Source organism: Dipodomys merriami, unplaced genomic scaffold (genome assembly GCF_024711535.1).
Source record: "Dipodomys merriami isolate MVZ:Mamm:240054 unplaced genomic scaffold, mDipMer1.0.p SCAF_39, whole genome shotgun sequence".
In the NCBI taxonomy this organism is placed as follows: domain Eukaryota; kingdom Metazoa; phylum Chordata; class Mammalia; order Rodentia; family Heteromyidae; genus Dipodomys; species Dipodomys merriami.
In genome coordinates this window covers 6774213-6799391 of record NW_027205492.1, presented here as the reverse complement: position 1 = coordinate 6799391, position 25179 = coordinate 6774213, and the positions used below count along the sequence as shown (strand labels likewise).

The window sequence follows — 25179 nt, the reverse complement described above, 5'->3', positions numbered from 1 at the left end:
TCTCTCTGTCTCTGTCTCTCTCTGTCTCTGTCTCTCTGTTTCTCTGTCTCTGTCTGTCTGTCTGTCTGTCTGTCTGTCTGTCTGTCTGTCTCTCTCTCTCTCTCTCTCTCTCTCTCTCTCTCGATGAGACTGGCCAAGACTCAAAGCTCATTTCCTCAGGAAGGGGACAAAGAGCTGACTACCACAGAGGGTGCTGCTGGGGTCCTGTCCCGGCCTTCCCCATAGCAGCCTCTGATTGGCTGGGGCCATGGTGGAATGTGTGACAGTCTTCCACCTTTAGCCCTCCGCATCCTCCTTTGTTATCTTCTGTGTTCTTCCACTTAAAATGGAAGTGAGTCCTGCTACCTGGCTGTAGGGTCCCTTGACAAGGGGCAGCTCCTCCCTTCCCATGGTTCTGGGTTCTAACGATGTACATGGGGAAACGGAGGCTCCTCCCTCGTGTGCTTATGGAGAAGCAGGTCTAGGTCAGGAGTGCACAGCCCGAAGCAACCAGGCGCCCCTCCTGCCTGGGCTGCCTGAGCCCCTCTGTCCATCCCTGGTGGGACATGGCCTCCAGCTGTCTCCATCCCCCCACCTGTGTGGGGAGGGAGAGCGGAGGAGATGGGCAGGGAGGGAGGGTTGGGGGGAGATCAGCCTGTGTCAGGCCCTGGTCCCAGGCTGCCCCTCTGCAACTGGTGGGGAGACCCCAGTGGCAGTGCTGACCTGAGTCTTGTTCTTCTCCAGATCCCCGGCAGGAGGACAGGGAGAACCACCTGCGAGGCAAAACTTCCCCAAAGCGTGGGGTCCGCGGGAGACCGGGATGGCGCCGCCGGGCCTGGCGCGCTGGCTGCTGTCGGCCGCCCTCTTCTCCCTGCTGGGCGGGAGCATGGCCTTCCTGTCCCATCACCGACTGAAGGGCCGCTTCCAGAGGGACCGCCGGAATATCCGGCCCAACATCGTGCTGGTGCTGACCGATGACCAGGACGTGGAACTGGGTGAGCATCTGGGCCCCAGGAGGCCGCGGGGGCCAGGCAGCTCCAGGTCTGCCCACCATGGGCCGGGCAGCCCGAGTGGCTGGTCCTTGAGGTGTCCACCATCTCTGGTCCCCATTCCTCCAGCTCATTATTGTCCATGCAGGAGCCACCATGGCTGCACCCTGGACCATCATCTGAGCCACCCCGTGGCTCCCCACAAAGCCAGGCCACAGGCCCCACTACCTGTGCTGAGGTCTCCTGCAGGAGGCCCTTTGCTACGTTTCCATGAACACGAGGAAGAGATCCCCACTCTTGGGGCCACCACAAGGCCCATGCCAGCTCCCCTGTTGCACACATGGTTGCGAGGAGCAATGTGGTTTCACATAAACTGTGTTTAGACGTGGGTTGAGCTCCACCTGCTGTTTCTCACTCACCTGTGAAGGTCTCCCCTGACTGAACCCCCTTCCTCCTGACTTGGGTCTCCTTCCATGGAACCATCCACCCTGGCCAACACCCCCCTTAGATGTACCTGTGCCTATGACTCTGAGTCTAGAAGTCCGGCCAAAAGGATCTTGGGAAATCGCATCTGTACGGAACACGTGACAGGCATTCACGGGGTGCGTGTGTTGTGTTGCACTCAGTGAGGCATCTAGAGTTGGAGAGAGTACTGGTTCTGTGCAGATTCTGCGCTCAGTCATACTGGGGCTTCCAAGGGCCCCTGGAATCCATCCCCTGTGGATACTGCGGGGTGATGGAAAATGAGAACCCCAAATTCAAATGTCATTTTACATTTCCTAGTAGCTATGTCTTTTTATAGATACGTACATATACCTATGTATGTATATATGTAAAAGCAAAATAGAAACTAGTAAAATTTTTAGCTGCAAGGAGGTTTTGTGTAATTCACTGTGTTCCCAGCATTCTCTGCTATTGCCAACCTAAGGGACTGGCTGTGAAATGTGCTGCCCGCCTGAGGACTCGCAGGCCCTTGCTGTGTCTTTATACCCAGAGCAGGTCCCCCGTAGGACCAGCACCTCTGGGGACTCAGTAGCCACAAGACAACCATGCCAGGCAGTGCCCGAGGAAGGAAGGTGGAGGTTGAGGCTGGAGTGAGGGGGTCAGATCTGAGGCTCCAGCGAGTTGTAGCAGGGAGACTGCCACTCATCGATCAGGTGAGGGGGGCCCTCCGCCTCTGTCCACTGGCAAAGGACAAGAGAGGATTATTGGCGGCAGCAAATCGGAAGGTTTACCTAGTAAATCAGTCCTTTAGCCACCCAGGGAAAGGAGATGGTTTATGTGAAGCCCCGTTGCTCCTCGCAACGACGTGTGCTAAAGATCACTAGTATAGATTTTTCATAGGGAGTTTATCAGTGCAAAGAGAATTTCAGCCAGGAAGCAATCAGAGCCCAGAGCTTCATTGACAGCTTGACACCTAGCACCCATCTCCCCCGGCGGAGTCTGATAATTGAGGAGTCAGAGACGCAGATGCGGCTGTCTGGGGGAGGAGGGGGAGCTGCGTTGCCCCTGGGCTTGGCCCCTCTCACTTTGTGTGTGTGGGGACTCGTGCGTCTGGACATCCGTCGGCTCACCCGGCACACTTTTACGGGGCATCTGCTCCAGGCAGTGCACCGTGCCAGGAGCTGGGGAGCTGGGGGAGGGGACGGGCTGATGGTGGAGGGAGGCCTGCAGCGGCTGGGGCCGAGTGAGGCAGTGCCTGGTGGCCACTCAAGTGTTTGAATGAATGAAGGAAGGAATGAATGACAGGGTCTTGTCAAGTAGCCAAGGCCTAGAACTGACCTGATCCTTTAGCCTCAGCCTCCTGAGTGCGGGGATGACAGGTGTATGCCGGCACACCTGGCTTTAAGTATTCTTTTCTTGTTTGTTTTTTGTTTGTTTTTGTTTTTGCTGATCATGGGGCTTGAGCTATGGGTCTGGGTGCTGTCCCTGAGTTCTTCAGCTCAAGGCGAGCGCTCTACCACTTGAGCCATAGCACCACTTCCAGTTTCCGATGGTTCATGGGAGAGAAGAGTCTCAGGGACTTTGCCCAGGTTGGCTTTGAACCATGATGCTCAGATCTCAGCCTCCCGAGTAGCTAGGATTACAGGCGTGAGCCACTGGTGCCTAGCAAGTGTGGCAGGGTGTGAGCTGTGTGGGTCAGGCTGTGGATGTGGCCGGGTGTGAGCTGTGTGTGTCAGGGTGTGGATGTGTCAGGGTGTGAGTGCGTGTGTCAGGGTGTGGATGTGGCAGGGTGTGAGCTGTGTGTGTCAGGGTGTGGATGTGGCAGGGTGTGAGCTGTGTGGGTCAGGCTGTGGATGTGGCAGGGTGTGAGCTGTGTGTGTCAGGGTGTGGATGTGGCAGAGTGTGAGCTGTGTGTGTCAGGCTGTGGATGTGTCAGGGTGTGAGCGCGTGTGTCAGGGTGTGGATGTGGCAGGGTGTGAGCTGTGTGTGTCAGGGTGTGGATGTGGCAGGGTGTGAGCTGTGTGTGTCAGGGTGTGGATGTGGCAGGGTGTGAGCTGTGTGTGTCAGGGTGTGGATGTGTCAGGGTATGAGTGCGTGTGTCAGGGTGTGGATGTGTCAGGGTGTGAGTGTGTGTGTCAGGGTGTGGATGTGTCAGGGTGTGAGCTGTGTGTGTCAGTCTGTGGATGTGTCAGGGTGTGAGCGCGTGTGTCAGGGTGTGGATGTGTCAGGGTGTGAGCTGTGTGTGTCAGGCTGTGGATGTGTCAGGGTGTGAGCGCGTGTCAGGGTGTGGATGTGGCAGGGTGTGAGCGTGTGTCAGGCTGTGGATGTGGCAGGGTGTGAGCTGTATATGTCAGGCTGTGGATGTGGCAGGGTGTGAGCGTGTGTGTCAGGGTGTGGATGTGGCAGGGTGTGAGCTGTGTGTGTCAAGCTGTGGATGTAGCAGGGTGTGAGCTGTGTGTGTCAGGGTGTGGATGTGTCAGGGTGTGAGCACGTGTGTCAGGCTGTGGATGTAGCAGGGTGTGAGCTTGTGTGTCAGGGTGTGGATGTGGCAGGGTGTGAGCGCGTGTATCAGGCTGTGGATGTGGCCAGGTGTGAGCTGCGTGTCAGGCCATGGATGTGTCAGGGTGTGAGCGTGTGTGTCAGGCCATGGATGTGTCAGGGTGTGAGCGTGTGTGTCAGGGTGTGGATGTGGCAGGGTGTGAGTGCGTGTGTCAGGCTGTGGATGTGTCAGGGTGTGAGTGCGTGTGTCAGGCTGTGGATGTGGCAGGGTGTGAGCGTGTGTCAGGGTGTGGATGTGGCAGGGTGTGAGTGCGTGTGTCAGGCTGTGGATGTGTCAGGGTGTGAGTGCGTGTGTCAGGGTGTGGATGTGGCAGGGTGTGAGTGCGTGTGTCAGGCTGTGGATGTGTCAGGGTGTGAGCTGTGTGTCAGGGTGTGGATGTGGCAGGGTGTGAGTGTGTGTGTCAGGGTGTGGATGTGTCAGGGTGTGAGCTGTGTGTCAGGGTGTGGATGTGGCAGGGTGTGAGTGCGTGTGTCAGGCTGTGGATGTGTCAGGGTGTGAGCGTGTGTCAGGGTGTGGATGTGGCAGGGTGTGAACACGTGTGTCAGGCTGTGGATGTGGCAGGGTGTGAGCTGTGTGTCAGGGTGTGGATGTGGCAGGGTGTGAGTGCGTGTGTCAGGGTGTGGATGTGGCAGGGTGTGAGCTGTGTGTCAGGGTGTGGATGTGGCAGGGTGTGAGTGCGTGTGTCAGGCTGTGGATGTGTCAGGGTGTGAGTGCGTGTGTCAGGGTGTGGATGTGGCAGGGTGTGAACACGTGTGTCAGGCTGTGGATGTGGCAGGGTGTGAGCTGTGTGTCAGGGTGTGGATGTGGCAGGGTGTGAGCTGTGTTTCAGGCTGTGGATGTGGCAGGGTGTGAGCTGTGTGTCAGGGTGTGGATGTGGCAGGGTGTGAACACGTGTGTCAGGCTGTGGATGTGGCAGGGTGTGAGCTGTGTGTCAGGGTGTGGATGTGTCAGGGTGTGAGCTGTGTGTCAGGGTGTGGATGTGGCAGGGTGTGAACACGTGTGTCAGGGTGTGGATGTGGCAGGGTGTGAGTGCGTGTGTCAGGGTGTGGATGTGGCAGGGTGTGAGCGCGTGTATCAGGCTGTGGATGTGGCCAGGTGTGAGCTGTGTGTCAGGCCATGGATGTGTCAGGGTGTGAGCGTGTGTGTCAGGGTGTGGATGTGGCAGGGTGTGAGCGTGTGTGTCAGGGTGTGGATGTGGCAGGGTGTGAGTGCGTGTGTCAGGCTGTGGATGTGGCAGGGTGTGAGCTGTGTGTCAGGCTGTGGATGTGTCAGGGTGTGAGTGCGTGTGTCAGGGTGTGGATGTGGCAGGGTGTGAGCGCGTGTGTCAGCGTGTGGATGTGTCAGGGTGTGAGCGCGTGTGTCAGGGTGTGGATGTGGCAGGGTGTGAGCGCGTGTGTCAGGGTGTGGATGTGTCAGGGTGTGAGTGCGTGTGTCAGGGTGTGGATGTGTCAGGGTGTGAGCTGTGTGTCAGGGTGTGGATGTGTCAGGGTGTGAACACGTGTGTCAGGGTGTGGATGTGTCAGGGTGTGAGCTGTGTGTCAGGGTGTGGATGTGGCAGGGTGTGAGTGCGTGTGTCAGGGTGTGGATGTGTCAGGGTGTGAGCGCGTGTGTCAGGGTGTGGATGTGTCAGGGTGTGAGCGCGTGTGTCAGGGTGTGGATGTGGCAGGGTGTGAGTGCGTGTGTCAGGGTGTGGATGTGGCAGGGTGTGAGCTGTGTGTCAGGGTGTGGATGTGGCAGGGTGTGAGTGCGTGTGTCAGGGTGTGGATGTGTCAGGGTGTGAGCGCGTGTGTCAGGCTGTGGATGTGGCAGGGTGTGAGCTGTGTGTCAGGGTGTGGATGTGGCAGGGTGTGAGCTGTGTGTCAGGGTGTGGATGTGGCAGGGTGTGAGCGCGTGTGTCAGGTTGTGGATGTGGCAGGGTGTGAGTGCGTGTGTCAGCGTGTGGATGTGTCAGGGTGTGAGTGCGTGTGTCAGGGTGTGGATGTGTCAGGGTGTGAGCGCGTGTGTCAGGGTGTGGATGTGGCAAGGTGTGAGCGCGTGTGTCAGGGTGTGGATGTGGCAGGGTGTGAGTGCGTGTGTCAGGGTGTGGATGTGGCAGGGTGTGAACACGTGTGTCAGGCTGTGGATGTGGCAGGGTGTGAGCTGTGTGTCAGGGTGTGGATGTGGCAGGGTGTGAGTGCGTGTGTCAGGGTGTGGATGTGTCAGGGTGTGAGCGCGTGTGTCAGAGTGTGGATGTGTCAGGGTGTGAGTGCGTGTGTCAGGGTGTGGATGTGTCAGGGTGTGAGCTGTATATGTCAGGCTGTGGATGTGTCAGGGTGTGAGTGCGTGTGTCAGGCTGTGGATGTGGCAGGGTGTGAGCTGTGTGTCAGGGTGTGGATGTGGCAGGGTGTGAGTGCGTGTGTCAGGGTGTGGATGTGTCAGGGTGTGAGTGCGTGTGTCAGGCTGTGGATGTGGCAGGGTGTGAGCTGTGTGTCAGGGTGTGGATGTGGCAGGGTGTGAGCGTGTGTGTCAGGGTGTGGATGTGGCAGGGTGTGAGTGCGTGTGTCAGGGTGTGGATGTGGCAGGGTGTGAGTGCGTGTGTCAGGGTGTGGATGTGGCAGGGTGTGAACACGTGTGTCAGGCTGTGGATGTGGCAGGGTGTGAGCTGTGTGTCAGGGTGTGGATGTGTCAGGGTGTGAGCGCGTGTGTCAGGGTGTGGATGTGGCAGGGTGTGAGCTGTGTGTCAGGGTGTGGATGTGGCAGGGTGTGAGTGCGTGTGTCAGGGTGTGGATGTGGCAGGGTGTGAGCGCGTGTGTCAGGGTGTGGATGTGGCAGGGTGTGAGCTGTGTGTCAGGGTGTGGATGTGTCAGGGTGTGAGTGCGTGTGTCAGGGTGTGGATGTGGCAGGGTGTGAGCTGTGTGTCAGGGTGTGGATGTGGCAGGGTGTGAACACGTGTGTCAGGCTGTGGATGTGGCAGGGTGTGAGCTGTGTGTCAGGGTGTGGATGTGGCAGGGTGTGAGTGCGTGTGTCAGGGTGTGGATGTGGCAGGGTGTGAGCTGTGTGTCAGGGTGTGGATGTGTCAGGGTGTGAGTGCGTGTGTCAGGCTGTGGATGTGGCAGGGTGTGAGCTGTGTGTCAGGGTGTGGATGTGTCAGGGTGTGAGTGCGTGTGTCAGGGTGTGGATGTGGCAGGGTGTGAACACGTGTGTCAGGCTGTGGATGTGGCAGGGTGTGAGCTGTGTGTCAGGCTGTGGATGTGGCAGGGTGTGAGCTGTGTGTCAGGGTGTGGATGTGGCAGGGTGTGAGTGCGTGTGTCAGGGTGTGGATGTGGCAGGGTGTGAGCTGTGTGTCAGGGTGTGGATGTGTCAGGGTGTGAGTGCGTGTGTCAGGCTGTGGATGTGGCAGGGTGTGAGCTGTGTGTCAGGGTGTGGATGTGGCAGGGTGTGAGTGCGTGTGTCAGGGTGTGGATGTGGCAGGGTGTGAGTGCGTGTGTCAGGGTGTGGATGTGGCAGGGTGTGAACACGTGTGTCAGGCTGTGGATGTGGCAGGGTGTGAGCTGTGTGTCAGGGTGTGGATGTGGCAGGGTGTGAGTGCGTGTGTCAGGGTGTGGATGTGTCAGGGTGTGAGCTGTGTGTCAGGCCATGGATGTGTCAGGGTGTGAGCGTGTGTTTCAGGCTGTGGATGTGGCAGGGTGTGAGCGTGTGTGTCAGGGTGTGGATGTGGCAGGGTGTGAGTGCGTGTGTCAGGCTGTGGATGTGTCAGGGTGTGAGTGCGTGTGTCAAGGTGTGGATGTGGCAGGGTGTGAACACGTGTGTCAGGCTGTGGATGTGGCAGGGTGTGAGCTGTGTGTCAGGGTGTGGATGTGGCAGGGTGTGAGCTGTGTGTCAGGGTGTGGATGTGTCAGGGTGTGAGTGCGTGTGTCAGGGTGTGGATGTGGCAGGGTGTGAGCTGTGTGTCAGGGTGTGGATGTGTCAGGGTGTGAGTGCGTGTGTCAGGGTGTGGATGTGGCAGGGTGTGAACACGTGTGTCAGGCTGTGGATGTGGCAGGGTGTGAGCTGTGTGTCAGGCTGTGGATGTGGCAGGGTGTGAGCTGTGTGTCAGGGTGTGGATGTGGCAGGGTGTGAGTGCGTGTGTCAGGGTGTGGATGTGTCAGGGTGTGAGCGCGTGTGCTCAGTGTCCGCTCTGTTGCGCACCGGCCACACCTCCCTCCCCCCCCCCCCCCCCCCCCCCCCCCCGCAGCGGCCCACCCTTGGCTTCGGCAGGACTGGAGCACCCGTCACCTCCTCGGCCTTTTTGGGGGTTGTTTGGGGGATTTTTTTAGTTTACTTTTTCAGGTGGGGTCTTGTGTTTTTCCTCTGCCTCCATGTAGCTGAGATTACAAGCCTGCGCCAACGTGCTACTTTCTTTGTGGTTGAGATGGGGCCCCCACGAACGTTTTGCCTCTGCTGGCTTTACACCACCTTTCTTCCAGCCTTTGCCTCCAAAGTAGCTGGGCTTACAGGTGGGAGCTACTGCGTCCGGTCTCCCACCTCCCCCTCCACCTGGCTTTTGAGGCAAGCCAGCCTCTCTCTGCCAGGTGAGAGATGGGAAGGAAGGAATCAGAGGGCTGCTGTGCTTTTTATAAACCACGAGACAGACCCAGATCAATAATGCACGCTCCAAAAAAACCCAGCACATTAGCTCACAGTCTGCTACAACTGCCAGGCAGAGGGTGGTCCTAAAAAATTTATCACCTGCTATTTTCTGCTCATCCATGCGGCAGATCGGGGCTGGAGGTTCTCGCCGGAGACGCGCTCAGGCTTCCTTCCAGTCCCCGCGTGGAGGCAGCCGTCCGTCCTCATTAGAGGCTGGCTGAGAGATGGGGTCGCAGCAAAGAGGGGGCTCGGCCTGTTTGGGGATGGCAGGTGGGGGAGGGCGGCACTCTGTTCCTCTTCCTCGCCTTGGCTGTGTTGGTGCAAGCTGTCACTTGCAAGTACCGGGACCCAGGGGAGCTGCAGGGGACAGATTCATCCCCCAGGGAGTAGCCTGAGTTACTGTCTGCCTCCGGCATGGCTGGGGAAGCCCTGGGCTCTGATGGCCCTGGGGAGCATGGGATGGCCCATCCCCCACCAGCCACAGCGGGCCACGCACGCACGTGGACGCCCGGGTCCCAGGCTCAGGGAGGCCATGGGCCCAGTCATTGGTTTAGCTGGGTGCCGATCCCTGTGGCTAATGAGGGGCGCAGGCAGAGCCCCAGAATGGGCAGCCTGGGCCCGCCCTCTCTCCCTCCCCCCTACCTCCCCCCCCCCCCCCAGCTCTGGAGTCCTGGCCTGCTCTCTTTACCTCACTTAAACGTTTCATTCTTGGCTTAAAAAGAAGCTGGGAACTGCGGCTGTAAATGGAAACCCAGCACCCTGCACTTGAGAGTCGCCGCCCGGCCGGACACTGAACACAGGTTCAGACTTCAGCAAGGTGGGGCCTCCCACCTGGGCCCCTTGGGAAGGTTCTGGATGGTTTTGAGCGTGGCCTTGGAGTGCTGAAGGAGTGGAGGGGTTTCCGGCAGGGGCTTTGAATGTGGGGGCTGCTGACGTGGTTCCTGTGTAGTCAAGAGCTAGGGGGGTTACTGGACCCTGAGCCCCAGATCCTCAGGAATGGGAGTGTTAACATGCCAGGAGGGAATGAGGTGCCTGGCAGGGGCTCCCGTGGATTGCCAAATGGTATGAACCCCGAGATACATGTACATTTTACACGGAAATGCTGTACTGGGCAGCACTGTCTAAGACAGACAGACAGACAGCACTGGCCAGCTGGAGTCATTCTGCCAGATGGTGTGGCCTTGGGACAGTGACTGACCTCTCTGTGGCCTCGCCCGGGCCGGCCGGTGGGCTGGGAGCCTTGCGGGGAGGGGAAGCGCAGTGTGGCGGGGGAGGGGGCGCTGACACAGGAGGGAAGGTGGCGTGGAGGCTGCGTGCCATGCCGACAGGCACGTCTGCAGGGCCACCTTGCAGCAGGACGCTCGCTTTGGACCTTGCTCACTCACTCGAGTGTTGGTTGCACACCTACTGTGTGCCGGAAGCTCCTAGGGCAGGATGTATAGAATATAGGGTGGGGGGCTGGGAAGGTGGCTCGGTGGTAGAGCACGGGGAATGGGTTTGAGTATAGAAAACAGGGGGAAAGGGCTGGGAAGGTGGGTCAGTGGTAGAGTGCTTGCCTTGCATGCTTGAGGCCCTGGGCTCGATTCCTCAGCACCACATAAGCAGAAAGAAAAAAGCTGGAAGTGGCGCTGTGGCTCAAGTGGTAGAGCGCTAGCCTTGAGCTGAAGAGCTGAGGGACAGCACCCAGGCCCAGAGTTCAGGCCCCACGACCGGCAAAAAAGAAAAAAGAATACACAGCACGTAAGGCATGGAACCTGTAGGAAATCTCCGACAGTGTGGGAGATGGTCTCGGGATCTCAGGAGAGCGGCTCCTTGGGGCCCAGCCTGCTGCTCCGCTCCACTCCGCCCCGCCAGCACGTTCCTGCAGGACATTTCCTCCGTCCAGCCCCCCCTTGGGGCACTGTCTGAATTCTGGAAGCAGAGATCAGTCACGAGTGTCTGACCACCTGTGAAAGAAGATGGGAGTTCTTTATGGGGGATGGAGTGAGCTTCTTGCTCACATAAAAATGTCTGCAGGTTGGTGGACCCGGGTTGGCATGGGTCACAAACTTCCACCCCGCAGCATCTATATTCCAGGTGCTTGTGCTTCAGAATGGCTGCTGGAGCTCCAGCTATCACAGCCCCGCTCTAGGCAAACAGGAGTTGGAGGAGGAAGTTGGGGAAGGGCAGGAAAAAAAATCGTGGCAATGTGGTCAGAACTTGCTCGTGATCCCAGTAAGGGTGATGGCGGGCACACAAATTTGGATTATTCCAGAAAAGCTTGCCTATTTCTTGCTAGGGTGTGAGCAAGGCACAAGTCGTTGCAGATCATCCACACCTCCGGGCCGAGGGGAAGAAGAGAACAAGCCTTTGATCAACCCTGCAGACAGACAGGGCCAGCCGACACAGCATCGGTGACCTCGGTCCGCAGCACAGGACAGAGAGTGGAGGAGTCTTGCAGGCAGGAGGGTAGAAAGTGCAAGGGCCCTGTGGCAGGAGCAGACTCACCAGGCAGCCAGACTTGGGAGTAAAGAGGGCAGAGATGAGAGATGGGGGCAGAGAGGACAAGGCCAGGGCCAGGGGGCCGAGGGACGGGCGAGGGCATGACAGTGCGGCATTGACTCCCCTGCCTCTGCCCTTTGTCCCCAGGCCTCCTTCTCACGCCTGGCTGGGGACCGAGCCTGCCTGCGCCTTTGCAGCCCCTGCAGTGGCCTTAGATAATCAGGTGCCATCAGAAGCGGCTGCCCTCTGCCCGCAAGCTGACCTTGGTGCACAGGGGATGGAGATTGCCGAGTGTCGGGAGCCTGGGGGGCGGGGGGGGAGGGGCGCAGGCGGCCTCAGCGGGGGGGGGGGGGGGGGGGGCGGCCGGGTCTCAGCGCCGGGTCTCAGCGCCCTGAAATGTCCCCTTGGGACTATTTAGGCAGCCAAGAGTCGCCAGCCGGTGCGTGTCAGTGCGTGGTGTGTCCCCTCGCTCCTGAGCAAGCCGCGGCACCCTGCAGAGGGTTTGGGATCCAGGGCGGCTCACACGCGTTCTCCATGCCCAACACTCGCCTAATACCTTCACCAGCATTCCCTGCTGTTAAAGGTCAGAACTAGCTGGCGCCGGTGGCTCACGCCTGTCATCCTAACTGCCCGGGAGGCTGAGATCCCAGGACTGCGATTCAACGCCAGTCTGGGTAGATAACTCTGAGCGTACAGATACGTGTTAATTTTTTCATGGAGAAAGGAGCCCAAGAGCATAAGGATGGCATCTCCCCTCACCGGTCTCCGCACCACCCCAGAATAAATGTCCCTGTTTGGAAAGCACAGACAAGGAAGGGGCCAGAACACACAGCCTCCCCCCCCCCCCCCGCCCCTGCCCCCGGGGCAGGCCCAGCTGCAGCCTGAGACGGAGACATCCTCCTGTGTTCCAAGGTGCTGTGGTCTCTGCCAAGGGACCGGGCCCGAGGGCGCTGGAACACTCTCTGCTATGCTATCTGTTGCCCAGATAAACCGTGGAGGTCAGATGGCCACAGCAAGGTCAGCGCCCGCGATCCGTGTCTGTCTCTCCTGAAAACCGTCAGATAATCCAGAGCAAAGCTGAGCACCCCTCTTACCCCAGGTGTCAGCCTCCATCTGTGTGTGGGTCCTAAGGAAATTTCCCTCCTTCACTCACACCAGTCAAGAAAAACAGCCCATGAGAAGCGTGGCTGTAGTACCTCCCATGTCATCCTAGCTACTCACAAGGCTGAGAGCTGAGGATCGCAGTTCAAAACCAGCCCGGGCAGCAAAGCACAGAAAGCGTTTTTTTTTGCCAGTCCTGGGACTTGAACTCAGAGCCTGGGCACTGCCCCTGCGCTTCTTTTGCTTAAAGCTAGTGCTCTACCACTTGAGCAAAAACCACTTGGGTTTTGAGTGGTTCATTGGAGATAAGAGTCTCACGACTTTCCTGCCCAGGCTGGCTTCAAACCAGATCCTCAGATCTCAGCCTCCTGAGGAACTAGGTGTATAGGCATGAACTACCAGTGGCTGGCTCTATGAGCCTCTTCTCTCCAACAAACCAGCAAAAAGCCAGAAGTAGAGGTGTGTCTCAGGTGGTAAAGTGCTAATCTTGAGTGAAAAAGCTAAGGGACAGTGCCAAGGCACCACCCCAGGACACACACACACACACAGCCGTCCAGTGTCCAATGGTCGGGTAGTTAGGGGCCGTCTGAGTCACAGTGGCCTCACCCCTGACCCTCAGAGGGAAAGTTGGTTCTGTTTTAGTGTCCATGCCCCTAGATGTGTGTTGATCGAGTAAGCATAGCTTCATGCACACCGGGAAAACCACCTTTTTAAATTTCTTCCCTTTGGGCTGTCAGCACTGGCCAGGCCAGGGGATGACGTCATGCGTGGACCTGTGGGGCCTGTGGCAGGCCTTCAGTGACAAAGGTCCCTGTCCCCTGGGAGGCTGCGCATGGCCTGCTGCCGGGACGCCCGTGGTGACTTCCTGCTGGGCACAGGAAATCGTACGGATCTAGTGGACAGGCCCCGCTGTCCTCCAGCCTGGAGGCTGGAGCCCTGGAGGGCTTGGGATCAGCGTGGTGTTAAAGCCAAGCCTCGGGAGGGGACTCCGGCTGGCACGCACCTCTGCACGCGGCCCTGGCTGGTGCACACCCAGGAGCTCTCCAGATGCAGTGTGGCCAGCAGCAGGCATGGCTTTGGGGGCAGATACGGCGTGAACTAAGAAGTGGCCCATGCTGGGTCCATAGGTTGGGAAATCCTCGGCAAGGTTGGGCCGGGGTTGGTGGGACCAGGTTTCAGCAAGAGTGAGCCATTCTTGGGAGCATTCCAAATAAAACAGAGTCTAATCCTCCCCCAGCTCACACCATGGTTTGCCTTAAAAAGAAAAAAAATTCCTCTGTATAGATTAATACCCCGCAGAGCAGACACTGTTTATACATAAAACAGTTGCCCCTCTGTGTGCGTGCTGACCAGTACCAGATGCAGGTCCACCCTGGAGTCTGTCCATGAGTGCATCTGCAGGTGTGGGGTGGATGAGTTAGGTGCTCCTCTCGCCCAGGGCAGCTCCCCACAGCCGGGCCCCTCCCCCTCCCTCCCCCCCCCCCCCCCCCCGTGGCCCGCTCACACCTCCCTGTGCTTTCAGGTTCCATGCAGGTAATGAACAAGACGAGGCGGATCATGGAGCAGGGGGGCGCGCACTTCGTGAACGCCTTCGTGACCACGCCCATGTGCTGCCCATCCCGCTCGTCCATCCTCACCGGCAAGTACGTGCACAACCACAACACCTACACCAACAACGAGAACTGCTCCTCGCCGTCCTGGCAGGCACAGCATGAGGGCCGCACGTTCGCCGTGTACCTCAACAACACCGGCTACCGCACGGGTGAGTGGCGGGCAGCGGGGGCGGGCTCCGGAGGCAGGGGTACCGGCGTCATCCGGGCTATACGGGCCCTCCAAGCCCCATGTTGATTTACTCTCGTGGTGGTTGTCGATAGTGGGGCTTGAACTCGGGGCCTGGGCACCGTCCCCGAACCTCTTGGTGCTCAAGGCTAGTGCTCTACCACTTGAGCCACAGCGCCACTTCGGGCTTTTGAGTGATTAGATGAGGATAAGAGTCACGCGGGGACTTTTCTGTCCCGGCTGGCTTCAAACCGTGATCCTCAGATCCCAGTCTCCTGAGTAGCTAAGTTTACAGGCATGATCTACCAGCGCCCGGCTCTGTGTTTATTTTTGAGTGCAGAAAATGAGGACAAGACGGTTTGCCATCAGTAGTGATTTAAAATAGAAGAAGAGGAATTCTATTGGAAGTAGGAACTGGATCCCAGGCCAGCCACCCAGCCGCAAGTTGTGTCTTCTTAGTAAGTGACGAGGACTTTGGTTGACTTGGACTTTCAGCATGAAGGAAGGTGCCAGAACATTAAGGCTAGGGGTGGAGAGGAGGAGAGGCGGGACTTCCGCTCTAGTGGTTGTAATCTGGAAGGCATCATTGAGCATGGAAGTGACCTTTGTCCCCACTGGCCCGGCCAGCGTCACCTGCGGGCAGTGACCCCCAGCATCCAGGGAGTGTGGCTCTTTGCAGGTTCCCTGGGCTCCACAATGTCCCGTGGAGGCAGTCCAGCCCGGTGCAAAGTCCTCCAGACTCCCATCAATTGGACTCGCTTGAATTAAAATGAATAGAGCCAAGGCAGTGGGTGAAAGCAGATACCGTGGCTCAGATGCTGACATCATGGTCTAGGTGTTGATGCGGTGGCTCAGATGCTGACATCATGGTCTAGGTGTTGATGCGGTGGCTCAGATGGTCGAGCCATCTGGGGAGATGCATGTATGTGGAGTGTGTGTTTGGATAGGGGGACCGAGGCAGGGTGAGACCCCACCAGGAGACCCACATGCTCATCCCACTGCAGAACGGCGTGGGCTGGGGGGTGCGGGGGGAGGTGCGGGGAGGCCTGCACCTTGCTTGGGCTGTTCAGCTGTCTGTTCTATAGACACGTGACTCGATTTCTTTCGGCTGGGGCTTGAACCCAGAGCCTTGTCTTTGCTAGGCACACACTTTACCACCTGAGCCCCAGCCCCAGCAGCCCCCTTGGTTTCTGACCTCTGCCAGGCCAGGCTAACGGGTGATTGGAGGCCAGGGTGTCATGGGAGGTGCAGGGGGACGGAGAAGGGACAGGCTGGGTCGCAATCCGGCGGCAGCCCCGACCAAAAGAGGCCAGGTGGCTGGGCCCAGGAATGATTGCTTCTGCCCATCTCTGTAGTCCCTGCTTGGCTGTGCGTGGATGGGCCCCTAGCCACTGTGGTGCAGGGGTCCCGCGACGAGACCTCCAAACTCTGCACAAGGCATCTCGGCATGGGCTGTGAAGATGTGCGTCCCAGCTCTGCCACCGCCTGCCTGTGTGAGCTGTCCTTGGTTGCCCGGACATGGCTAACAATGTCACCGAGCTCCTGGATGTCACAAAGCCAGACGGGGGGTACAGTAGTGGCCGGCTCCCGGGCAGCATGTGGGGAGCGCGATATGACAGCCATTCTCCCAGGGATACGGCATCACTCTGGCCGCCTCGGCCAGTGAGCTGGGGGTGGAGGCAAACCCAAGAGCACGCACTGAGCCTCTCAGGTGCTCAGCCAGCCGCCCCACTCACCAGAGCAGACACCAGCAGGCCCGCCACACCGGATGCATGCGGGGAACTCTGGCTTTGCATAGATGCAAATGAGCCCCTGCACCTGCTAGGACAGTGTGCTGAAAATGCATGCCTTGTCCCATTCAGCAATTCCGCTCTGGCTGGGTGCCCTCCGCTCTGGGGAGACTGTGGTGCCGTGTGAGCCCGAGGCAAGGGTGTCCCTTGGCTGCTCTGCTTGCTCGTGGTGGATGCTCAGGGACCGTAGACTGACTGCAATCCAAGCGCAGCAACCCAGCTGCAAGTGCACTCAACAAGTCATCGAATGAGAGTGCTATGATTTCATCAGAAGGCTCAGGGATCTCCCAGGAGACTGGCACCCACCTCAGGGCCTTTGCACTTACCCTTCCCTCCCCATCGCATGCATGGTCTGCTCGCCTCCACCCCATCCACCCGGTGCCTCCTCCCAAAAGCCTTCCTTGACTTTCTCCGTGCCCACTCTGTCTCCTTACTTGCTTTCTTTTCCTGTCAGGTGCTTGATGTCCTTTAATATGCATTTATGGGTTTGTCTATGATCCGGGTCCCCTTCCTGTGCCCCTTGTCCTGGTCTTACTTCCTGGATGTGGCTGCCATGGCTGTGCATGGTGGTGTCACTTCTAGATTGCCAGCTCCGTGTCTCTCCAAGGTGCTCACCCCATAGCAGGTGCTCAGAGCAGATGGATGCGCCCTCCATCCAGGGCCTGCAGCCACGCCATCCCTTCACCTTCCTCCTTCCTCCCCGTCACCCCCTGCCCACCCTGGCCTCTCTTCTTCCTCCCCCCTGCTGTTCACAGAGAAGAGGGGCCTCACAGATGCCCGGCCGCCCTCTCTGGGCCCCTGGCCCAGCTGTCCCTGCCTTTACAATGGCAGCCTTCTCTGGCCCCTTGGCTTCCGTCCTGCTGTGACTCCCGGCTCTCTTCCTCTCCCTTCGAGTACACAGGGCACGCACAGTGCATACACAGTTCCCTTTTTCCCTCGGCCCAGCTGCCCCTTGTCCACCCACCACTGCTGTGGCCTGGTGGTGTGACAGGATGTCCCTGTCTACCCTGGAAGGTGAGCTTCTTGGTGGCAGGGGCTTCCTGGCCCTCCCTGTACCCGGGGCCTGGCCTCCCCCTCCCATGGAGGTCTGAGCCTCAGCTAGAGGCCCACAGCCCCGCCAGGGACCCAGCTGGCCAGGGCGGCGACCAGAGGCCAGGGCTGGGTTTTTCCCTCTGTGTTTCTCACCCATCACATCCTCAGCTCGATGTCCTTCATCTCTGATGCCTGCTCCCGGGCTCCAGCACCTTCGGGTTTCAAAACAAGCCAAGCACAGGGGCCAGAAAGCGAGGCTCGCTCCCTGGCTCCCTCAGTCTTGCTTTCTCCTCTGTACAACACTGTGGCCACATCGGTGGGAGTTACCCAGTGGCGGTGGCGTGGCTGGCATCCCCAGACCTGGAAGGAGAGGGGGGCCCTGGATGGGAGAGGAAGCCCTTGTCCCTGGTGGCGGTCAGTTTCCAGACTGGGTGCACCAAGTAGACTCACTGAGTGCCTACAAACAAGAGATGTCCACCTTCCATACCACACAAGCTGGAAATCTACCCGAAGTCCCCAGGCTCTAGGGAGAATCCCCCCCCCCCCCCCGCCTCTGCCGGGTGCCCAGCTGTCCTTGGCTAGTGGCCGTGTTGCTCCAGCCATCGCTTCTGCCTTCTCATGCTCTTGTTCCTGGTGTGGTGTGACTCACCTTCACACAAGCCACTGTTGGTGACGTCCCAGTCCCTGGGGTGAGGGCCCAGCCCCCGGGGTGAGGTTCCAGACCCCAGCGTGAAGGCCTGAGTGTGAACCTGGGTGGGGAGCAGGGTTCATAGCTCAGCCCAGTCCACCTCCGCGGAGACAGTGAAGCCTGCGGTCCAGCCGAGGCCATCGCATGGCCATCGAGGGCACAGGGCCCACCGGCCACCCTCCTGCCGAGTGCTGGCCGTGGCTGGCTTCGTTCTACCAGGTCGATCTGCTCACCCATGCCCTCAGCCACCACCATCCACCCTGCCCCTCCAGTTAGAGCCAGCTCACAGCAGGCTGTGTGGTTCCACCTATGCAGCGGGACTGGAGGCGAGGAGAGGCGCAGGGGCAAGGGGTCCCAGCACCCTCCTCCCTGCCTCCCCCCCAGGCCGAGGAGAAGCCTGTCTCTGTTCCCCCATGAACCGGGGGCTGCCAAAGCTGGATGCCGAGGGGGACCGGAGCAAGAGTGTGAATCAGCTGTGTGGGCTAGCGGGGCAGGGGGCTAGGCCTCAAAGGTGGAGTTTGAGCTCTGCTTTAAGACAAGAAGAAGGAAGTACTTGGGGCTGGGAAGGTGGCTCAGTGGTAGAGTGCTTGCCTTGCATGCCTGAGACCCTGGGTTCGATTCCTCAGCACCACATAAGCAAAAAGAAAAAAGCCCGAAGTGGCGCTGTGGCTCAAGAGCACTAGCCTTGAGCTGAAGAGCTGAGGGACAGCACTCAGGCCCCACAACCGGACCCCCCCCCAAAAAAAAAAAAAAAGAAGAAGGAGCAAGCCTGGAGCTGGTGGCTCACACCTGTGAACCTAGCTACTCCAGAAGCTGAGATCTGAGGATCTTGGTTTGAAGCCAGCCTAGGCAGGAGTCAGTAAGAACCTTATCTCCAGTTAACCAGCCAAAAGCCACAAGTGGAACTGTGGCTCAAGTGGTAGAGCGCTAGCCTTGAACAACAACAACAACAACCACAACAAAAACCCTAATGGACAGTGCTCAGGCTCTGAGTTCAAATCAAACTAAAATAAAAAACAAGGAACTAAACACCAGGCATACTCACAGCGTGAGCTAGACCTAGGCAAACAGTTTACAAGTTTTCTTTTTCCTAGCCTGGAGGGGGCGGATGGCGCCCCCTGTGGGTTAATATCCACGAGTGTGTTTCTGATGGTCATGCGGGTTGTGGGCTTGAGGTGGATGTGCACAGCTTGCTCTGCAGAGCCCACGAGGTTTTAGTCTTTTCCAACATTTTTCGCGTGTTTATTTTTAGCTGCGCCTTGAACCTAAGTCTTTTGCATATAAATATGGAAGGGTTCGACGGTTTATATATACCCAGAATTTCTCAGGAATGGAAGGAATATTATAATCACATAACAAACTTCCCCAAGAGTTGTTCTTTATCTCTGAAAAGCCCTGTTTCTTGCTGCAGTGACATCCGAGGCATTTGAATTGCAAATGCCGCCGCCCACCCTGCCCCATTTGTAACTGTCGCCCTCCCGAATCCGTCTCCCCACGCCAGCCTCTGACGCGAGGGCTTGTCTCCTTGATGGATGTGCCGCCGAAATCTCGCGTTGAAATTTTCCTTCGTTATATATCGCCTTTCCTCTTCTTGTACTTGTAGAGCGCAGTTAGAGCACGCTGCCGGCTCTGGCAGCCGTGGGCAGAGGTAGTTTTCATTACCACTCAGTTGCCTTGCCAGAATAATCAGGAGACTTCACAAAATGTTTGTCCCAGAAGAAGGGACATGGGTGAGATGGCAGGAAGAGCAACTCTTCAGAGTCAGCTCAGTGGGGCCCTCTCCAAGGTGATGATCAAATGTCCATGGACATTGTTCTGAGAATCCTGGGTGAGTTTCCTTCCCACCCCCGTCCCAGCCTTCTGGGTAAAAACACTTAAAAGGGGGCAGATGCCAGGTACCTGTACCTCACATCTGCAATCCTAGCTTCTCAGGAGGCTGAGATCTGAGGGTGGTGGTGGTTTGAAACCAGCCCAGGTGGGAAAGTCCATGAGATTCTTATCTCCAACGAACCACCCAAAAGCCAGAAGTAGCACTGTGACTCAAGTGGTAGAGAGCCAGCCAGCCTCCACTGAAAAAGCTCAAGGACAGCGCCTAAGCTTTGCGCTCAAGCCCCCAGTATCGAAAAGGGATGTGGGGCAGAAAGAAGTGTAAGACAGAGCTCATCTCGATGGCACAGCAGACGCACGACACTCACGCTGGAGCTGGCATCAGGAGACCGCTGTCTGCTGGTTCACTTTTCCAGAATGAGGGACCTCACCTGCTGGGTGGGTGACTCTGGCATTGAGGCCTGGCTTCAGTTTCAGGCCCGGGCAGCTGCCCTCCCTGCCATCCTCAGCTTCGGCATGCCCAGCACGGGCTTGCTGAAACCAGTCAGTGGACCTGTGGGGCCTGGGTGGGTCTCAGTGGCAACACCCACCCACAAGTCAGGAAACAGCCACCGTGCTGGCTACTTGCTTGTCCCTGCTTCTCCCTAGCGGCTCATCATTTTTCCAAGCCTTCCAGAAGACAGAACTTGGATAAACCCTCCACTGCCTGCTTTCTGCTCTTCAAATGAGCCCACAGCCCTTGGCCTGGCCTGTTCACCTCGAGCTCCACATTTCCTGTCTCCTTTCCTGCCTGGCAACACGGAGACCACAAGCCCAGCCTCGCTGCTGTTCTTTAAGCCTTCCAAGGTCATTGCCTCTGCATGTAACTCCGACTGCTCGCTTAAGAACTTCCGTGATCCATGACCCCCCCCTTCCCTGAACAGCCCAACCCACCCTGTTCTCTGCCATGTACTCAGTTTGGTCCTCTGACTTTTCTCTCTCTTGAAGTTATCCTATTTTACTTGCTACTCCTCAGTAAACGGTGGCAGGTACAGCCACTCCGCGACGATCTGGATGGGCCTCGGGGTGTGACATCAGTGGGAAAGTATTGCTTAACCTGGCCAAAGGTCCTGAGTTCAAACTTCAGTACTGTCATGAAAAAAGAGTCGAAATTGATTGAAGCCAAGTTTGCTGCTGGCTCCCAACTCCGTCTGTCTGCTTCTTGGAGACTTTCCTTTGGGTTGGCTTTATTCCTAGGGAGCCCCGCCCCCCCGCACCCCCACCCCTGGGTGTGGTGGCAGGGCGGCCCTCACAGGGACCACATGGCCCAGAAGGTGAGAGACCCCTGCTGAAAAGGAGGCCTCTTTGCAGAGTAGCTGCAAAGCCTGAGGGAGGCACTCATTGGCTCAGCGAGGATCACATGTTTCTCCCTTGTCCAACCAAAGAGGCTGGAGGAGATGAGACCATCTGATTGGCCAGGTGCAGATGGAAGGATCTGGAAACAATCTGGAGAGAATTTTGAAGGCTGAAGGCAAGGAAAAGCACAGGAACTAAGGCCAGGAGACTGGGTGCTGGGCAGATGAATGAAGCAGATGTGTAGGCCAGCTGCAGCCCCCGTTAGGGGGCCAGATAGAAGGGCCCCTCTGGGTCCCTCAGCTCCCCTCTTCCCGCACGGCGTGCCTCCAAGTCTCCACTCAGCAAGATCCTGTCTCCCACCTCCAGTACGTCCACAGCATTGATTTATCACCGCATGCACAGCTTGCAACCAAGTCTTCTCAAAAGCAGAAGAAGCTGGTGGTGGGTGACCTTGCAGGACAGAGGGAAAAGGATCCTGTTACAGACCTTCAGAAGTGCCCGCTGGGCTGCGGGGCTCTGGGTTATTTATTGAATTTCTTCCCAACCCTGCCTCCTTAGCCAATTTGTCTGCCAAAGAAACAAAAGATTTCAGGCCTGTGGCATTTCGCATTTAATATTTATAGTGTTCTCGAATCTGCAGCAATGCTGCTTCTCTTCTAAGTTAGTAGGATTGCTTCTTGTTGCCCAGACCAGGAACGATCACAGGGATGGTCTGCTGGTGGCAGGGGCGGGATCGAACCTGTCCTAGGCCAGCTCGACTTCTGTATTGCACGGAACCCTTGGGACCAAATTTGGACATTGCAAAATGGTAGCTGACAGCAAGGGTCTACACTTCCACTCCACACATGCTGTTTCTATTACAAGGTACTTTTTTAAATTGGAGAATTGTACCCTTCCCCCCACCCCCAATTCAAATGTTTCTTCAAAGAAATGAAAAATGAGGGCAGTTTTGCCAATATTAACTGTATGTAGTAGGAGTCAATAAACTACAACCCATAGGAGTTGATTCTTGCTTTTGTTAATAAAGTTTTATTGGGACACAGCCACACCCTGGACCTTAAGAACCCGGTAGGGTTGATCGTCACCAGATACCCTGTGGCTGTAAGACTGGAAATATGTACAGCCTGGCTTTCTGTGGGTGTGTCCTGAACCCCACTAGGTGACTATAACCTGGTTTTGTGTCACACCCGCAAATATTTGTTAGGAGGAACCATTACCCAGGATGGCTCCCCACTAGTCCCATGGCTAGGCAGCAGGAAGTGGGAGAGCTGGAAGGCCATGCCCACTTCCTATGGGGTCAGAACGGGAGAGAGAAGAAAATACACTAAATGACTAGCTACTCAGGAGGCTGAGATCCCAGGATTGCAGTTTGAAGCTCTCCTAGGCAGCAAAAAAAATCCAGGAGATGATCTCCAATCAACCAAAAAGACAAAGTGGAGGTATGGCTCAAGTGGTAGAGCACCAGCCCGAGCAAAAAAGTTAAAGGATAGCACCCAGGCCCTGAATAGATAGCACCCAGGCCCTGAATTGAAGGCCTAGGAACAGCACAAAGAAATAAAAAAATAAAAATAAAAAAAGAACTACTATATAGAATTACAAAGGACTCTAATTATACTGATGCTTAGAGTACTTTACCATCTGTGCTGGGACAGTTCTTTACCCAGAAGAACTTGCAGTAGTGTTTGGTAACAGACAGGCCTGGTAGTTCCCATGCCTGTGAAGGGGCCCGGCCTAGACGGTATTTCAGGGATTCTGGTGACGAGGGTGATAGAAGGAATGTGTGATACCATTGTGTCACCGGATGCAGGAGAGGGTATGTGAAGTTTCCTTCAAAAGTAGGGATGCTTTCTGGACTGGTCACTATGGAAGAGCTTTATTGAGCAAGTAAGCAAGCAAGCAGGCAAGCAGATAAACAGACTAACAGAAAGGCAGGGGGACATTCTAACAGAGTGTGGATGCTCTCCAAGGGAGAGAAAGAGACACTCAGCTCCTTGGCTGCTAGGGGTATGTATATGGTAACGGCAGGGGTTCTGGCTTTAAAGTTACGTGAAGATAGGTGTCTTATCTTTGCTCTATCACTCCTGGTGTTACTCTCTGAGTTTCTGGATGTTTGGGGCATTCTTTCTAGGTAAGAATGCATCCTGCGGGTGTGTCCTGAAACTGATCCTTATCATTGAGGTAAGGAAAGTGCCCTGTTGTCTGCATTTTGGGTAGGAGGCTGCTTAATTTGGGGTGGGGGCATTTCTCTCAGGAAGGCATACATCCTGTCAGACAAATGTTAATTCATGGGGCGAGAAATGCATCCCTCAGGAAGGAATGCATCCTGTTGTCTCTGTTTGAAGCAGGGATCGCACTTGATTGGCACTAGGTCTCATTGCTCCCTAAACCACTTTGTTCCCTAATCTTAAGGGAAGTAGATGAATGAGTAGCTCCTGTATTTGCTGTAAGTGGACCGGCTTCGCTTTCCCCTGGTCTCTCCTGCTTCAGTTGGATTTGTGCTGTGTTGCCTTCACACCTCCTTGGAGAGGGCCCTGGTTAGAGGTTAAGGACTAGAAGCTGCTTTTATTGTCCGTGTCCAGGCCTTGCCTGAGGCCTTGTCTACAGGTGCACACCTCCTTCCTCAGGAGCTCTGCTCCAGTCCCACACCATGGAAATGTTACCACGACTCCCACATTTCTACCTGTGCCTTGTTCTTCCAGGCTTCTGATGAATACCTCGAGGTCAGCATGTCTGACCTCCTTCCAACCACCCCCCAATCCAGCCCCTCTGGTGGCTCTACCTTCTAGAGCAGTACCAGACACCCCCCAAAACCGGGTAGAAAGATGGTGACTGGGCAGCCAGAACCTGCAGCTCCCTCGTGCCTCCCAGAAGCTGGTGGCTGTGGGGTCTTCCATGGCTCACGTACCCCCGCGTGTTTATGGAGGGCTTGGTGTTCACTGGGCTCTTCCAGACACACGGACTCGGCGGACGAGAGGCACCCACAGCCCCCGCCATCACAGGCTGACCCTCTCGTTGGAGGAAGTAGATGGTGAAAATAACAGAGGACAAATTTGCTAAGCAGTGATCAACGCTATAGGGAAACAAAGGCAGGGAGAGGGATGGTTAGAGCTGTGACCCAACAAGGCAGCCTTCGAATAAATGCCTGGTAAAGCCCTGTGCAGGCTTCCTGAAGAAGAGTCCTTTCCAAGAGAGCGAGGCAAGGGCACAGGCCCTGGCAGGAAGGAGCCGGGTGGGTCTAGCTAGAAAGACAAGGGCCCATTGGGGCTGAAGAGAGTGGGCCCCGGGCCCAGTGGGGGAGAATGGGGTCAGAGGGCGGCAGGAGACATTGCAGCCCCTGGCGTGTGCCCGCCTGGGTGAGGAGCCGGTGGCCACTTGCGCTGAAGAGCCTGGTGATGCCAAAGGAATCGATCAGGAGAGGGTATTAAGTCAGTAACAGCCCAGATGGTGAACACATCGCGGCAACGCGTGTGCCGAGGCCCCGGGAGGGGGAATCAGACACTGCCTGGCAGGGCAAGATGCCTGGTTTCTCTGGCTCCCTGAGGCAGAGCCGTGTGCCGGGCAGGCCAGACTTGCAATTTCCCATTTCATCTGTTGCTGACCTTTCCAGACTGCCTTGACCATCATCACTTACTGTCACCGGCTCCGCTCCCTCTCCGATGTGGGTCACGCCGTGTGTATGCTTGGTGCTGCTCCCGTAGCCCACCTGTGTGAGCTGGGGTCTCAGAGGCCTGGGCCCAGGCCACCTCTGGTTTCTAACAAGCACTCTCAATTGTGCGGCCTTCACCGTGCAGGGCTCCTGCAGCGCCTCCTCCAGCCTGGCTGGGGGCCTGTGTGTGGCCGTTCCCACTTTCCAGTGAGCTGAGGAGGCAGGGCCGGCCTCTGGCCTCTGACGGGGGAGACCCAGATCTTCAGAGCCACCCAGCACCCTCCCTCCCTCCCGTTTGTTACCGCATGCCATGTGCGACACCATACACCGCACTGGCGTGTCCCCAGGCACACGTCTGACTGGTGTGGGGTCATTCTGTATACTGGAGGGTGTGGTGCGTGCGCATGGGTGCATGTATACACACACACACACATGCGCATGCACGCGTGTGCACACGCACCTGCATCCAGAAATCCCAGCACCTCTCCCAGCACCTGGCTGTGACTGTTTCCGGTTGCAGTTTCACCCACTGTCCCCCAGGAGGCAGGATCGCCCTGCTGGCCCCGTTCACGCTGGTTGCGCCCGAGTCCAGAGGCTGAGCCCTTTTCCCATCAGGCAGTGCCCTCCTGGGCACGCTGAAACAGAAACCACCACTTGGGATAAAACCCAGCTGCCCGGCCCTCGCCTGGGAGGAGGTGCAGCATGCCCCAGGCCCTGATCCAGGTCCACTGACCTACTGTCCCACGGCTGCTGTTCTCTGCTGCCCACTGGCAGGTGCTGGGCTGGGGCCACTGGGCCCAGACAAGGTTTTGGTGCCCTGGACCCTTCATGTGCTTTGATTGCAGCTATGTGGGAGGGAGACGTAGGAGGGTCACGGGAAAGGATAGGGCTCTACTCAGAAAAATAATCACGCAAAAATG

General features: G+C 57.3%; 1 protein-coding gene across 1 annotated transcript in view; it reads left to right on the top strand.

The window, feature by feature from the left end:
* The window catches only part of Sulf2 (sulfatase 2), a 67710-nt gene that overhangs the window by 16426 nt on the left and 26105 nt on the right, over window positions 1–25179 (top strand). Inside the window, exons 2-3 of the mRNA XM_069989954.1 lie at window positions 724–974; window positions 13685–13924. Coding sequence (XP_069846055.1) covers window positions 800–974; window positions 13685–13924 — 415 coding nt within the window. The 5' untranslated portion in view covers window positions 724–799. The remainder of the gene's footprint in view (window positions 1–723; window positions 975–13684; window positions 13925–25179) is intronic.